The 16,319-nt window shown below is 42.1% G+C and overlaps 1 protein-coding gene across 12 annotated transcripts in view; it reads left to right on the top strand.

Moving 5' to 3' along the window:
- Positions 1–412: 412 nt before the first annotated feature.
- znf618 (zinc finger protein 618) overlaps positions 413–16,319 on the top strand; it is a 31,974-nt gene continuing 16,067 nt past the window's right edge. For 6 of the 12 annotated variants that reach the window (XM_076043619.1, XM_076043616.1, XM_076043618.1 and 3 more), the window contains exons 1-4: positions 413–893; positions 10,492–10,855; positions 12,247–12,324; positions 12,602–12,646. In XM_076043619.1, coding sequence (XP_075899734.1) covers positions 10,519–10,855; positions 12,247–12,324; positions 12,602–12,646 — 460 coding nt within the window. In that variant the 5' untranslated portion in view covers positions 413–893; positions 10,492–10,518. Of the gene's footprint in view, positions 894–10,491; positions 10,856–12,246; positions 12,325–12,601; positions 12,647–16,319 lie in introns of those variants that run through there. The other 6 variants (XM_076043621.1, XM_076043623.1, XM_076043612.1 and 3 more) reach the window with 5 other exon arrangements.

Below are 16,319 nucleotides of genomic sequence, written 5' to 3'. Positions count from 1 at the left end.
AAATAAAATGCGGTAAAGACAACTGAAACGGAAGAAAGCCTCAATTTTTAGATGAAACTAATAAAGGACATGGAAGTCGAGAAAGGAATACTTTTGTGGCTGCTTTACAATTGAACAATGATATCTGGAAAGAACTATCCGATGATATCCAATTTTAACGTTTTTTTACTGTTTCCATCAGTCAAAATAGCTTTCGTACCAATATGGCCAGATAAATGAAATTATTCAAATGTATAAACACCATAAAAGTTCAGCAGTAGCCTTTAACTTGCAATGTTTTCGTGTCATAATGGATAACAACTTCCGCTCCGTTCGTCTCCGCTCGTTTATTTCGTCTCCGTGAAACGTCATGCTCGGCCAACCTTTATTTTCCCTTTTCTTCTTCCCAGACTTTTTTCTTTTTTTCATATTTAGTCTTTTTTTTTCATGTAGGCGAATATACAGGCCGGCGGTGCAATTTCGGAATCTGCCCTCGTATATGGCGGACGAAATTTCCACGGTAGGAACCGCAACACGAAGCTACCCCCCGGCGGTGCGGGGCGGCACGAAACGGCGAGCCTGCACGGCCTGGCGTGAAAAGAAAACCTCGGCAATTTCTTCTTCTATTTTTTTTTTTTTTTTTTTTTTTTTTTTAAATGATTCACTACGCCATTACTCCTAAAATGTAACGCAGCGGCCGGCGGAGGGGGGTTGGAAAGCCAAAACAGTAGAAGCTGTGGATGAATTTCATTCCCCCCCCCCACCCCCCCGAACATTTGGAGATTTTTTTTTTTTTTTTACATAACTAATTTAGAATATTTTTTTGATCAAGCAGTTGTGCAGTCACCTCTGGTCGGGGAGGTTTTCTAGAGCGGAGGGGAGCCTGTTTCGCATGAGCTGCATCGTTGTTGGAGGTATGTCAGCACGCTGTTTGCTTTCCTGATTTATGAATCTTAATTTGTGTTTCTGTTTTTTGGGAGGGTGGGGGGGGCGTACATTCCTTTCAGCTAATGTCAAGTTTGAGAGCGGGTTCCTGTCACTGGAACCAGGTGCAAATTGGGGGTGGCTGTGAAAGCCATCCGAAATGTAGTCCCTAATCTGTTGATGTGTGTGTGTGTGTGTGTGTCTGTGTGTTTGGGGTAGTGGTGCTGCTGGTGGTGTGTTTTTCGGTGAATTTTTTTCTTCTTCTTCGTAAATGGAAGTTTCTGCGTGACTGCTGACTAGTCGACAGTGCACCTAGTTAGCCCACATTTACAACAGCCTGCCTTGGGGGAAAAACGAAGTGTGCGTGCTGATGGAGCAAAAAGGGGGAAACAGGCGGTAGTGGCAACATGAAGGACGACGGAGGGGAGGAACAATCTGAAACACAAAAACCTCCTGCAGCCATGTTTTGTGAATTTTTCTCCCTCGCCCCCACCCCCTTCTTTCTCCTGGCAAAAATTTTGAAGCGAGTTGCTTTATTTTCTCTCTCTCCCTCCTCGCCTTCTTCTGAATCTCACACAGCATCACTTTTCAGTCGGTGTTTGACGGCTCGGCGTTCGTCGCTGACAGCCACGGAAAACCACCAGAAGCGGTCGCCACGCCAAACACGCTGTCAGAATTTATTTCATTATTATTATTATTATTTTTTTAATTATATATATATATATATATATAATTTTTTTTTTTTTTTTTTTTTTTTAGCAAGATAGGGGTTTTAAAACCTGAGCGCCGGTGGCGCCACCTGCAGGCGGTCATTTTCTATGGAAATTAGAAATTTTGACGATGCTGCTTTGGTTGTCATTTGTTTTCTCTTGGAAAATAATACTTGCACATTTCAGGGCTTTTTGGAATGAGTAGCAAACCACACAGGAATGAATGTAACAAAAAATATCCTGAAGTGTACCTAATTTTCCTTCTATTAAATGGAAAATTACCTTGATTTTTTTCTTCAAAGTCACATTCAAAGCACAGTGAAAGTTAATTTCTCCCTCCTTGAAGTTTTATTAATAATAATTTAAAGAAACACATTGTTTTTAAAGTTTGAAGTGTTTACTTCAATATTTTTTAATGTGCCTGGGAAATTATAAACAATAAACATTTTTTGGATACTTAATCCTCCCCAAACATTTTCTCCCAAGCATTCACATTAACACCACATTTCCTGTCTGTAATTGCTTGTTTGTGTGTGAAATTGTGTGCCCCTGTGTGTGTCTGTGTGTGTGCGCGTGTTGCTGTGTGTCCACCAGATAATTCACCGGTTAGTAAACATGGACTTTTTTTAAACCCCCCCCTTCTTCCTTTATTTCGAGACACTGGAAATGTTTGAGTGAAAAAGCAGCCATCTAAAGTGAACTCGAGAGCGGTGGAAGGAAAAAAAAAAAGGCGGTGTCAGCATAATTTGAGGGCAGGAAAAACAATCACAACCAGCGCCTCTGTTTATATTAATCCTGCAGACGCCAAACAGTTTCCCATCTTTGCGTGGCTTGCTTTTTATTTTAATGCATGGGGAAACTGTGGAGGCCATTTTGCTTGTGGCTGATTTTCCTTTTTTTTTTTATTGCTGACCTTCAAATCTGTATAAATTTAAGCGAGCTGGTGGAAATTGTGTGGTTTGTATGCTAAATCCGTGTGCAAATTCTGACCTTTTGCTTGGAGAATTGAATGAAAATGCAGTTGAGTTTTCCGTCAGCCCAGAAAGGCATCCGTTTTTGTTTTTTGTTTTTTATATGGGGTTGAATTGCCGTCTAAGTGGATGGAATGTTTACATGCTAAATACCTGAAGAATCAAATTGGAACGTGTGAAGTTCTCAGAAGTAATTGTGGGATGTTGAAATAATAATAATAAAAAAAAAAAAAAAATCACAAACCCATCTTAAAAAGTCTGCGAGCTGTGAAGGAGGAAGGAGGAATGCTCGCTATCTGCCCTTAGAGTGAACAAAAGCTTTGTTTCGCTCGGGTAGAAACACTTTGGACATGGAGGTGAAACTGGTCCCCTCCAGGTGCTGATAAAAACAAGATAGTGAGGGATCATATCACCCTCTGTAGGTTGGCCGTGTGTGGAACACAGCCATTTGTTCTCGTCATTTAAGGGATATTTTAGAGTTTCAAAGCAGGGAAGTATGGGGGTCCTTGTCACTATTTTGTTTAGTAGCCACAGGAGATGTCGGCCTGGTTTGGCATTGTTGGCAGAAACAGCTTGCAGGACCTGCACAGAAGCTGGGAAACACATTGTTGCATTGCAGCGCAGGATTTGGTGAATTTTAGTCTGCATTGAGTGTGAGCAGAAAGACAGAAAAGAGAAGTTACTTCTACCATGAAAATTCTGTAGCCTTTAGCAATGCATTGCTACGCAACCAATGGGCTAGCAGTCGCACCTGCTGCACACTTATCTCCCACTCAACCGTTCTGATCGATCTCCAATGTGTCGATGGCCATGGCGACGCGTCTTTCACTGTGTTCTTCAGGGATTGACTTGTTGCATTGCTAAAACAATGCCAAACACAGAGGATTCTGGAGGAATTTCATAGCACTAAAGGGTAAATTTTATCCAATTACACAGTTTCTTTCAGTTTGTTACCTTTTTTCTGTCTATACGATACTAAGATGCATGAGATCTGGTTGCGGCTGTCTGCGCTAAGCTATAACCAGGCCTCCGTGCAGGTTCTCTGAAGTGTCTTGCCTGGGAGAAACAGACCTGACAAGACATTTCCTGTGGCGAACATAGATCATCCCGCTGGCTGTCAGAAATGCAGAAACAACTCTTGAACTTAACGTTGTTAGAATAGGTGCTGTTGCAAAAAGAACCCCCCCAAAAACCCAAAACAAAACAGTTTCTATTTTTCTGTTATCTCCCTTTTTTGCTGATGCACAATAACGTCCGCATGATTACAGCTCCGATGCGCGTTAACATGGATCCTCTATTTTAAAAGATGGCCAGCATCCTGTGCAGTGCTGTTTTCATAGTGGCATATCGAAGATGGCTTCACTTAAATTAGTCTCTGGGGAAAGGCTTTTTCTGAGGTTGGGGCTGCTGCATTAAAAAAAAAAAAGAAAATCTGTGCATTCTGCACATATTTTTCCTGCCTCCTCCTTTTTAAAAACGAACCTTATTGGTTTCATGAATAATGCATAAGGATATTCAATTGCTGCTGCAATGAAAATTAGGCTTGTTTACGTGCAATGGGTGCATACGCGGAAGCTTCTATTTTTTTTCTCCCTTGACCACTTTCTGAAGGTAGAGCAGAGGCTGAGCCGCGTTTCTGAAAATACAAATTTTCTGCAAAGCAAATCTCATTTCTCTGAGTGAAAAGAGGAGGGGTGAAACTCCCGCGGGTTTAATGAATCCATAAATCACAATAGTGCCAGGTTTGCTGCGCCTGCGTCAGTGTGCGGTGCAATTTTGATTTTCATCAAAAATTTAATCTGCCAGCCTACAAGGGTTTAGCAGCAGACCGGATGCTGCCCTGAATTTCTAATTTTAGGGGCCTGATCTTTCAGGATTTATTTTTGTATAATTCAAGTCCGCTTTTCAATATCTCTTGTTATTAAATTTTAATTCGTGGCATTAACATATAGATTGAAAAGGTTTTTATGGGGGTTTTGAGTGTATGCTGATGGAATTTTACTAGACGAGCTTTCTTTTTTTTTTCTTTTTTTTATAGAACACTGTGTGTGTGTGTGTGTGTGTGTGTGTGTGTGTGTGTGTGTGTGTGTGTGTGTGTGTGTGTGTTAAGGAAGGAAGGGAGGGGGATTTATCCATTTCTCTGCATTATTGCTTTTTTGAAATCATTGGTCATACACCATATTGGAAGACATTTATTACAGAGGACAGGAAATGTGCATTTGATTAAAGAAACAGGGAGAGGAAAGCACGGAGGAAACAGGTTTTTCGGTCAAACCTCAGTGAGTTGCTGACTTTGTCCGGCGTAATACAAACATGCATTGAAAGCTGTGATTGAAGTGCCCCCCCCCCTCCCCCCAAAACCCCCTAGTTTTAGCTGATTCCTGTTTTTTTAATCCCTCCAGAGTGGAAACATTTTCACGAGTCCTTAAACAAATTTATATATTTTTATACTTTGAATCTCCTCTCCGGTCTAGTTAACATGCAGAGCACGTAACATTTTTGGCGATGCAAATACAAACTAAGAACCCCTTTTAAAGTCAGCTGCAAAATATTGTGATGATTTTCCCTTTTGTGTGTGTGTGTGTATTTGTGAATGCGCGCGCGCGCGTGTGTTTGCGGCTTGAACTTTGCACAGTGATTGATTTTCTTCATTATTGTGCAGAGGCAGATGCAGTGCGCGCTGCCCATATATAGGCCAATTATTTTAAGTACCTTGAGTAAGCCCTGAATTCTGAACAGAGGTATGGTCGAGAGTTGTTTTTTTTCCCTCCTTCCTCCTAACCTCCTTATTCTGTAGCCCCTACCACATGATGTGATAGATCATTGTTAATATGCGCATGCATTGACATTTTTAAAAACACAGCTTGGCCAGATCATAAAGGAAATACTCCTAAGAACTGTGATGAATCAAATGCCCACCTGCACCGAACTGCCCCAATATTTAACATCTATTTTTTGATTGTTTATCAACGATATTTAATTATATGACATGCTCCCTTGGTATTCATCTGTTATAACCTCGAGTTGTTTTAGTTGTCCTGTATTTGCAACATCAAGCAAACATGCATCTGGTTTAGGTTTTCCCTAAGCATGGAGCGGCCGCGCTCTCGCCGACGCAGAAGACTCAAACTATAAAAGAACAGATGGCCAGGTGGCTAATTTAGCATTTTTAACTTGGACGAGAGGCAGACAGGTCACAGCAGCCACTTTGTACACCCTAGTTATGCATTCAAAATGCCGCGCTGCAAGTATTTACCTTGATAATTATAAACGGCCTGTGTTTAAAAGCACGCACGAATAAACAGCAGCGACGCGTACGCACTCAGACACTTTTCAGATAGCTATTAAAGACCGCATTTAGTTGAAGTGCTCGACAGTTTCTCACAACTGCGTTAAATGCAAATGAAAATTAAAGCTTGAAGTGACCTGTCAGACCTGCTCAGAACCGACGTTTTATGTCGCTCGGAAGGGGGAAGTGTCGGCGACATGCAAATCAACTTTTTGCTTGTGTCTCTGACAACATCAAAAAAACAGGTTCTCCGTTATAATTTGCTTTTCAGTGAAGTGCAAAACCTATATTCAAGTGAACGTATTTCTGAAAAGACAGAAACAACAACAAAAAAATAAGAAATAAATAAAGTAATTGCGGCTTAAACTGGTTTAATGTGGTGTGATCCGACTGGGCAAATATATTTATGGGGTGTAGCTGGAGAGCGTTAGCAGCATGCGGCTAGTTACAAGGCGCCTCAGGATTAGCTCAGCACCTACAGCGCGCTGCATGAGTTTTGAATTAAAAGCGCTCGTCGCCCTTCCACGTGCAGAAATTCTTCGTTTCAAAGGCTTTTACAGCGAAATTTTGGCAAGAACATGTTGTGCAAGGAGGCCGTAACGTGTAAAGTTTCACCGCATGTGTGAAAGGCGGCAGCTGCCGTCGACGTTGTTCTCTGTGGAAGTTTCTGTCTTTGTGGGATGAATTTTTCATCGGAGATTTTGTGCCGTAATGGAAGTGAAGTAGCGTGAATTAGATCAGTGTCAAGTGTTCCTCTGTGTTGTGTTCTTTTTTTTTTTTTTTTTTTAATACCTTATGCTAGTCTCTCAATAGTTTATGTAGTCTCGACTATAGTAACATTATCCTCGGTAGCTGAAGTTGCAACACAAGTCTGTAGAATACATTTAGTTCAACCAAACCCTTCTGTCTACCAGAGCGACACTGGTTTGATCTTCCAAGTCGGTGCTTTATACACCACAAGATGAGTCCATCTAGAGCTTCTAAAAGGGTGCAAATGTGTGTAGAATAGCGTTGGTTGGTTGGCTGCTGTTCTCCAAGTTTGGTCTCGATGCGGCGCATCATTGAACGCTTCAATCATTTTCCATGTCGAATGGCATCACTGATGTGTTTGTCTAAGTGCCGTAACTGTAGTAGGCCGGCAACGATGATTTTCACTTTCACTCTGCTCTGCAAGCGCAACTGTCACTGTGCAGACTTCAGTCCTTGACGAGTTGCAAGACTCGTTTTACATTCTTAGCCGTGAAAAGACCAAAAAGACCTGCATATTAAATCCTACCATTATAAATACTATATTTTAAATACTCATAATACTAGATACCAATTTCTTGTGTCTTTTTTAATTGGAGATAAAATACCCCTACCCCACACACAAAATGTGTCTGCATAAAATTTCAACACTGTACAATTGCAATGTGCAGGTGTTTCCATTGAATGGCGTGAAGCGCTTAAGCCGCAATTCTCGTAAAATCTCTTCCCGCAATTCTATTGGTAATGGAAACAAAGCTATATTCATATATCTTTTCCCCTGTCACATGTTTAGGAATTCCACATCATCAGCGCCAGAACTGTCGGCTTAATATATGGCGTCACATGTGTGTAAAATTTGGCACGTCTGCGTCAACAGAAAGTAGGCCTCTGACTTTACTGACCCAGGACGTTTCTCTGCAGCGAAAACTCTGCTTTTCAAATTCAAATTTCTCAAAACATGTCGCGGTCGGAGATCCTATCATCAGGAGGCCGTCTGAAGTTTTGACTAGGCCATGATTTCGTTTTTTTGGCAAAGGTCTTAAGAGGGCTTCTCCAGTCTTTTATATTGCTTTCTCACAGTTTGCAACACAAATCAGCCCCCAAAAGCTTGACGACACGCCGTGCTTATTACAACGGAGTGAATTGTGTTACCCTTGAGTTGTGTTATTGATCTAGTCTAGAAATCTTACGAAAGTATTGTTTATTCAGAACTATAGCAGTACGTGAAGGTACAAGATAAATAGCCCGTGGGTGGACGTAGACTTTGTTTTTTGTGTTTTTGTAAAAAACAAAAAACAAACAAAAAAAGAGGCTCTAATCAGATGGACCTAAAATTAAGTCAATGAAATTCATAGAACACGTAGTAGATGAGGACGTAGATGAGCCACCTTCTTTCTCTAAGTGGTCTTGCCATCACCCAATGAAAGTCCTGTATTGATCAACCCTTTAGTAATTTACAGAGTGGCAATCGTAGACGTTGACAACCGGGAAAAGTTGTTTTTCAGTTCCAGGTTCATGAGAGAAACATCGGCTGTGACAAACAATGATGGAATCTACACATAGAATGACAAACATTCAAACAAATGACATTTTTTTGCCATGTTCACCCATCCTTAGATTTTTGTTTTTGGGAAAATGTATTGCATTTTGCACAGACCCTTTTCTTTTCCTTCAGTTTGTGAAGTACATTAAAACAACAGACTTAAAAAAAAAAAAGAAAAAAGGTTTTTTAAAGTTTCAGCAAGATTGATCCAAATCTTTGGATCTTCCTTTGCAGAGGCTGTCTGTCTTTGTAGGCGAGGTGTATTTGGGCTATGAAAAGTCTTGTTGTTGCAGCATCGGCGCGCTATTATTAGAAGACCAATTTTCCTCTCTTTCCATAATATCACTCATCCTGGCGTAACTCTTGTTTTGCTTGGTTGCATTTCGAGCACATTCTCTTGACAAGGCCTTTTATAGTCCTGCGCTGAAGTGGCAAGTTGTGTAATTTGGATATTTCTGAAAGTGGAGCGTTTGGGTGTCACAAAGTGACAGAATCCGTCCATGGTCACCCATGAGCGGCCGGTGCCCTTCTGATCTCCCGAGCACAACAAAAAAATTCTTTAGTCTGTTCTTCCCCTCCTTTGTTTCTGTTGTGGGCTGTAAAGTTCTACGAATTACGAGATCACAAAGAAGGTATCACGTTTTCTTCTTTGCCGTGGGGCCGTTTAGCGGCTTCGACTGTTTCGGTGGAGTTTTAGGGGATATGCGCTGCACAGATATCCACTTCCTCTCTAAAATAATGAACTAGTTGGCACGTCGACTGAGCTGAGGATTAACATGAACGGGTTTCTCCGGAAACCAAATACTCCACTGACATGTTTTCTGAGCAATTTCACACAAGAGCTGCAGCAGAAAGTTTTTTTTTTCCTCCCTGTTCTTGTTTGGATGCATTACACAAGCTGCGTTTCCATTAACCCCTAGAATTGCCTAAAAAACCTAAATGTCGCAATAAAAAACTGGTAATGGAAACACATAAAGTTTGAAAAAAGCTCTCAAATATGGCTGAAAGGTTTTGATGCCCTCATGATGTGGTAGTTAACACATATCAGGTATCAGCAAAAGTGTCATGGAAACACGTTTTTTTTTACACGTCAGTGGACGTGATGTAGGGGGTCACGTGACCAGTTCACTTCAGTTCATATATATGTATATATATATATATATATATATATATATACACATATATACATATATATATATATATATATATATATATACATATATATATTTCTTTTTACAAGTAATGAAAAAGAAAAATATAACAACCATTCTGGACGGCAAACAAACGTAAAAAAAACAAACAAAAGCAAGCATCATTTTCGTAAACCTTGCGGGATGAGATTTTACGAGAATTACGATCTGCCTCGCACCATTTGAAGGAAACACCTGCAAATCGCAATTGTACTTTTTCTGAATTTTAGAAATATGGCTTTTATTTTGCGAAAAACTGTCATGGAAACGCAACTAGAGTCACTGATTATTTTTAAACCCTTCTTAGTGTTTTTTATACTGTACCGCTCAAATAATATACTCATGGTAAACAGAGCATTAACCATCCAATTGTGCACTTGCAGCGAAGCAAACTTCTTCTCCAATTTTTTATTTTCCAATTGGAATTTGTGATGCAGAAACAAGCGAACGCAATGCAATGTGAAACGTTAATTGCAAAAAAAAAAAAAAGAGTCTAAAAGCTTCAATACATTTTCCTATGCCTTTACAGTACTTATACTTTTTGATGCAAATTCAGTGGGTTTCAAAATCCGACAGCTGGTGAGACAGATCTATCGGCCCTTTGTGATGTAACAACATCCCACATACACTGAGAGCTTTAGTGTCCGAGTGTTGGCTCCTCCCTCTGTGCTCTTCCTTTTGCTGCTTCGGCCTCATTGACACGGCTCGCACATATGACCAGTGTTAAATCCTGTCATTTATGCACTTGCACGTCTAATACCAGCATGGTCCCCCCCACTCCCCTCTCCCGTCCTCGCTGTCTTGCTGTTTGGCCTCTCTGGTCGTTTTGGTTTCACTCCAAATAATTCCGAGCCCTTTGTGAGCTGGAGTCTTGTTTGGATGCAGCCGCCCAGCCGTCCCTGAATTTTCTCCAGTGATCAGGTCACAATTCTGGGAACTTTTCAAAGCGCTGGCCTTCCTGTTGAATGTGGTCTTTTCCCTCAGTCGGTTTTTGAGGTTTTGCAGATGCTTTAATAGTTGACACAAGTTCCACTCTCAGGTACTCACGTTATACAAATCAAGTCGTGTCTAAATTAAGACTTTGTTTGTTTTAGGAGAATCAAGTTCTCCTTTCTTCTCTTCATACCCCCGCTTGCAGAATCGCAGGCCCAGAGGAGGTGGAGGCATGAGTGCGCAGGAGGCGCCCAAACCCGGCATGGACAAGGCGGACGCCGCCGACGGTCCCTCGTCCACCACGAAATCCAGGGGCTCCAGCCCGCCGCCGCCACCGCCACCACCGCCGCTGCCGCCGCCGCCGCCACCCCAGGTCACGATAAAGAAGGAGCCGGGCACGTCGGAGACGAGTAACGGCAAAGCGGGCGACGCCAACCCGGCCGAGATCTGCGTCATCATCGGCGGGAACGAGAGAGGAGTCGGCGGAGGTGGGAACCGGCGAGCTCAGACCGAGGGTATGTTTGCCCTTGGTTCTCCTCCGCCGACTAAGAGCACAGACTCGTGCATAGGTGTGTAATTACGCACGCATCCCTGCGTCTTGCCTGACTGCCGTTGTGTGTTTGCTGTCTCTTAATGGCTCACCTCGCCTCCTGACTGATGTGACAACACAAACAAGGCCCAGCACGGCATCAAAGAGGCGGGAAAAAAAAACCAACAAAACATTTGCTTCAGTTTATCTGTTTGAAAACGGCGTGCGGGGTAATGCTATAAAGAAAGCTTTTAGGCTTTCTTTACAGCATTTTTGCTTCCGTGCTGAAGAAGTAGTTAATTTGAAAAGCCTGTTGTCACTCTTGTCACCGGCTTGTGTTTACAAAGACACGGTTAATTATAATAAAAGGCCTGATAGGAACTGAAATGTAACTCTTGTTCATTACGCCACTCAGCTCAGCCGTCATTTTCTGTTTCCCCCCACTTCACCGCCACCGATTTGACTTGTTCCAGTGAGTTCTGAAGCCCGATGGCTTTATCTAACTGCTGGTCAAACCCAGGGCCAGTATGTTCCTGCTCAGCCTGATGCCTCATTAGAGAGTCATAAGTTGCTGCTTAAAGAACATGACAGAGGTGCAATTTGGGGAGGAAGAAAATGAAGAAGAAGGACATTTTATACGCAAGAGAGGACGAAAATAAAAATGTCTGAACTTGGTCGGGCAGAGGTGAAGGGAGAGGAGGGACGATAACTGCAGGGGACGGCGGCGGCGTTCGTCGAGGGGATGAGTTAAAGAGAAAAAAAAAGAAAAACCTCCGCAGCTGCGGAACAATGTGCTCACGTTAAAATGGAGTGTTGGAATTAAATGTTTAATGCATGTTTTGGTCGTCGGGGATACGGCATCAGTGACACAGTGAAATTAGACATCATTCTCTCCTTTGCTCTCTCTCTCTACTGCTGAAACCAGGAAGCACGAAATTCCCAAATATTTTAAATCCTAAAGTCAGCGGTGAGGCGTGGCTTGTCTGGGCTGAGCTCCGCCTTGGCTTCACCCTGGAATGGCTGGGATTGGCCCTGATTGGCTGCAGCCTCCCTGTGGACCTCAGTGCAAGATAAGCAGTGACAGCAAATAGATGAAAAATTATCACAAGACTTAAATGTCTGCAGCACGTTGTGTCGTTCAGGATGCAAGAGAAGAGAAATCTGAAAACTTGGTCAAAGTTGCACACTTCTGCATATGCATTGGACGCTCATTCAAAGCCCAGATTATAGTATTTAATTGCAATGCGATGCATTTTTATTCTTTGCTCTGATTTCTATTGACACTAAAACTCTCCCCGTTCCCATCTGCAGCGCTGCAGAGTAGGAAGTTTTCCTGACGGCTTTGAAAACAGCCCAAGACAAACATGGAAATGTTGCAATCTGAGACGCTCATCATTTTTTCCGCCTTTTTTTTACATCGTCGCCACGCAGGTTCTTACATCTGTGGAGTGTGTGGGAAGAAGTACAAGTACTACAACTGCTTTCAGACGCACGTCAGGGCGCACAGAGGTAAGTCGTCCATATATATATATTTATGTATAACTTTACTTTCTCTTCAAAGAAAAACAGAAATGTCACTTCGGCCCCCCGTGTCTGCTCCAGAATTGATTCTCTGCTTCCTTCTGACTCATTCGCCTCCTGTCTTTTTGACCAGGGATTGTGTTTCACATTGGTTTTTCTGCGCTCAGTTCTAAAGTGACCACACGCTGATTTGCACACGGAGGCCGTTTTTTTTTTTTTTTTCCTCCCTCCCATGCTAAGGCTGACTTATTTTTTCCCCCTATAGAATCGGAGAGCATGGTCGCAGACGGCCTGCCCCCGGCGCCCAACAGTAAGTGCACTTCCTCTGACTCCCTCTCTAAACACAATCACCTTTATTTGCATACCAGCTCGAGCTGTCTTTTTATCCTGAGCTCGTCTAACAGGTGTTGTATATGTTTTTTTTCCTTTTTTTTTTAAAACTATTTTTAGCTTCCCTCTTGTCCACCATTGTTCCCCCAAGCCCCCGAGTCTCGGTGTGCTAAAAGCCCATTTGTACTATTATAAGCTTTAAACGCAATTTGTCCCTTTTCAGTTTCCAGACAGTCATGACACGATCGTATTTTTACTGCTGTGATCACCTTTAGAGAACGTATAGTGCGTTTTATTTAGATTGAATTAAATTTTAGGCGACAGCTCGCAAATATTTTCAATGCACACTAAAAGGCCGGGTTCTGCCTTTTGTTTTGTAATTTGTTTCAGTCTTTATAAATAATTGAACACCGTAATCCGTCCGTCTGACATGTGGCTTATCGACATGCCGATTTGATAACCTAATTATCACACGGATGCGCTTAAATCTGCTGACAAAAGCGGTTTCAGGGTTTCCCTCCCCCCCATTTTTAATCTGGGGTGACCAATGTTCGCATGGCGTGCGTCCCTTTAACGCGGCGCTTTGCATCTTTGCGGTGCCACAGGATGCAAATTGCCGTCACTTATGTTCATCTGGGTACCATAGCTTTACAAACACCTCTTCAGCAATTTCCCGCATGCATTTGCTCACCTGTGTCACTTGCATTGGTTGAAACCGCAGCGTGTGCCATCGAGTGGAGCGGATGCCTTTCTCCATTTATGGTTTGGGATTTGAACACTGTAGTTTAACGGCCAGCTCCCAACAAAACCTTTGATCTCTGCAGCGTTTTCCCGGTCGGCACAGCCATGTAGTCATAAAGTTGTAAAGTGACATCTTTCAGGTACATAGATTATATCTGCAACGAGAATGATGCTGATTTAAATACATTTTTTAATATTAAACCAGCGTACCAGGATATTTTGGAGTAAAAAAGGCATTTTTATACCCACTTGAATCCTATATTTATCTGGCATCTAAAAACAATTCCTTGGATTCATAACGCAGGTTCGAATAGGGCTATAAATAGTCCCACCTCAGTGTACCACCTGCAGTTATTTATACAACACAGCCATCACCACATGGATGTACATGTCGCTTGAAAAACTGTAACTGTGAACACACATCGGATGGGGATGATGTAAAAAAAAAAATACGTAGAGTGAACAACTGCGCTTTCTTCAGCGGTATGAGGAAACTAGCACTGTAACCTAATCTCTGTGAAAGTGGTGATAAGTAGGCCAGAGAGGCCGCTTGGCAAAAGATTTTGCTGATTAATTAAATTCTTCGGAGGAAAAGAACATCCAATAAAAGTTTTGGCAAATTTCGCACATCCGCGCTCTGCATTTGTTAGCGGCTGGAATGCTGATTTATTTGCATTCTTTTGCAAAAAAAAAAAAAAAAATCCATTGAGGTGACCCCAAAAGAATTTGGCACGTTAAAAGAATAGGCAATTGATGTGACAGCGGCCTTGATATAAATAGTGGAGCTTAGCATAGGAGGAAAACACAAAAGTTCCTTTGTGACTGGAATGAAAAGAAAAGTAAAAGTCAGAGTTTCTTTTTACAACCAGTGAAACTTTAGCAACAAAAAAGCGAGACGGTTTCTCCTCAGTCTACCTTCTGTTGTCAATCAATCGACCGTAACCCGACACGAGGCGCTTTCTCTGCGCTGATTGAGCAGGAAGGAGACATTTGAACAAAGATTAGCCGAAGAAGGATGAAGAAACACAAGTCGATTAGACAAGGGAAAGTGGCGCTGGGGAAATTTTGGTGGGTGATGAGACGAGTGATGCGTGCCCGCACCGAATGCAGCATCATGTTTCAACGAGTTGGAAATTTCGTGTGTGATCATCTGTGAATGACGTTGGTCACAACACACAGCAGCAAATCAGAAAAAAGCAAAACAAAACACAGCACCAAATAAAATTTAGAGTGAGAAGCAGAGCATCACATTTAAAAACAAAACATCAAATACAAAAAGAACAATAAATTAGCAAACAGAGTTGCAAAAATTAAATAAATAAACGCAACAGTTAATGACTAGATGCGACATCAGGCTTGCACCTCAGTACCTCAGTCTACCAGAAAGTGGATTTCCACATGAGTCATTACCTTTGCTTTCCGGTAGAAGTCAATGCTGTTATGTTTAGTAATTTGCTGTTGCGTGATTTGTTATTGCCTTTAGTAATTTCTTTGCTGTTTGATCTGCGGTTCAGATGTGTTCAGGGCCACCGCAGCGAGGGCTTGTTTCTGTGCAAGCGTCGCCGTTGCATCGCCGCAGCGCCGGAAAACACACTCGACGCTTCACATGCAATTATTTAGTTGGGGCGGATTTGGCCTGAACATTTCACCTCAGGATGTGAAACCAACTCTGCGACACGGTGACTAATACCCCTCATGTGCCACCAGCCTTTAGTTCTAGTAATAGTCAGGTTTTAAAAGAACACCGAGCTACTATACCTGCGTCACGGCGCTTTTTGAAACGTTTAGTTGTGTGAAGGCAAGACGTCCAGCAGACCTTCATATGATGTTCTCACAAGTTCCATTCAAAGTCGTGCCAACGTTGGTGAATCCTTGAGTTGTGCAGGTGAGCTCAAAGTCTAGATTGATTTTAGGAGTAGATCTGCTGCTCCTTGATGGGATTTTCAAATATGCACGATCCAGAGAACCTTCACACTTTTCATGCAGCTTTTTTCTTTTTTTGATGCATGTGTTTATTTTGGTTCGCAAAGGGAAGACTGTCCCGGCTGTTTTGAGATGTGCTTTCTATTTAATTACCGTCACCAACCAAAACCTTATTCTGCTTCTAGCATGACAAGAGCTGAAATTAAACCGCCGTTATATTGTGCGTATTCAATAGCCAATATGTGTCTGAGACCCCTCCCTCCATCACTCCCTCCCCCCCGGTAAGAAAATCTATAAATGCTTTTGTTGGGGAAACAAAAATAGTGAGAAAATCGTGAGAAAAGAATCACGCTGCTCCAGCCAATAAAGAGCCGGGGTGTTGCCAGTTAGTTGTTAAATTATCAGGAGGGCATGACAAACGTTGGTGCTCTCTAAATGGTATTGAACAGTCCAAAAAAAAAAATCTCAATAATTTTCATGTTTGTGTCCAAATGTCTCTAAAACCAATCAATCCTTGTTGCACTGGAAACGAGTCAGACCTGCGGCATCAGTGGAGATCACCATTTCTTTTATTGATAACAAATGTATGTTTCACGATTCAGTTAATAGGGATAAACAAACAAACTGTCGCTCTGCTGTTAAATGATAAAACATTCATCGTGTCGGTGTGTGTGATGTGAAGGGCATTGTTGTTGTTTTTTTGTTTGTTTTTTTTTTTTTTTTCTCCTGAGGCAACATCTGCCAGATGAGTTATTACACCAACCTAACCCAACAGGAAGGAGGGGGGGGGACGTGTTTTAAATTCTTGCCAGTTTTCTATGCCGCTCTGTCTGTGTAACAGATGTCCTCAAACAGGATTCTTCTCCTTGGCGCCAAAAGACTCTTAATATATTCTTGTCGGTAGCCACCTGGCGATGCGGAAAAACAAGATTAGCAGCAGGAGCTGCCCAAGTAAACTGCGACCTTTTGTTGTCTTTCCGCTCTCTGTG

This window comes from Nelusetta ayraudi, unplaced genomic scaffold (assembly GCF_046127955.1).
Source record: "Nelusetta ayraudi isolate G7.1 ecotype Tasmania unplaced genomic scaffold, CSIRO-AGI_Nayr_v1 ptg000076l, whole genome shotgun sequence".
Lineage (NCBI taxonomy): Eukaryota > Metazoa > Chordata > Actinopteri > Tetraodontiformes > Monacanthidae > Nelusetta > Nelusetta ayraudi.
This window is presented reverse-complemented; position numbering and strand designations above follow the sequence as displayed.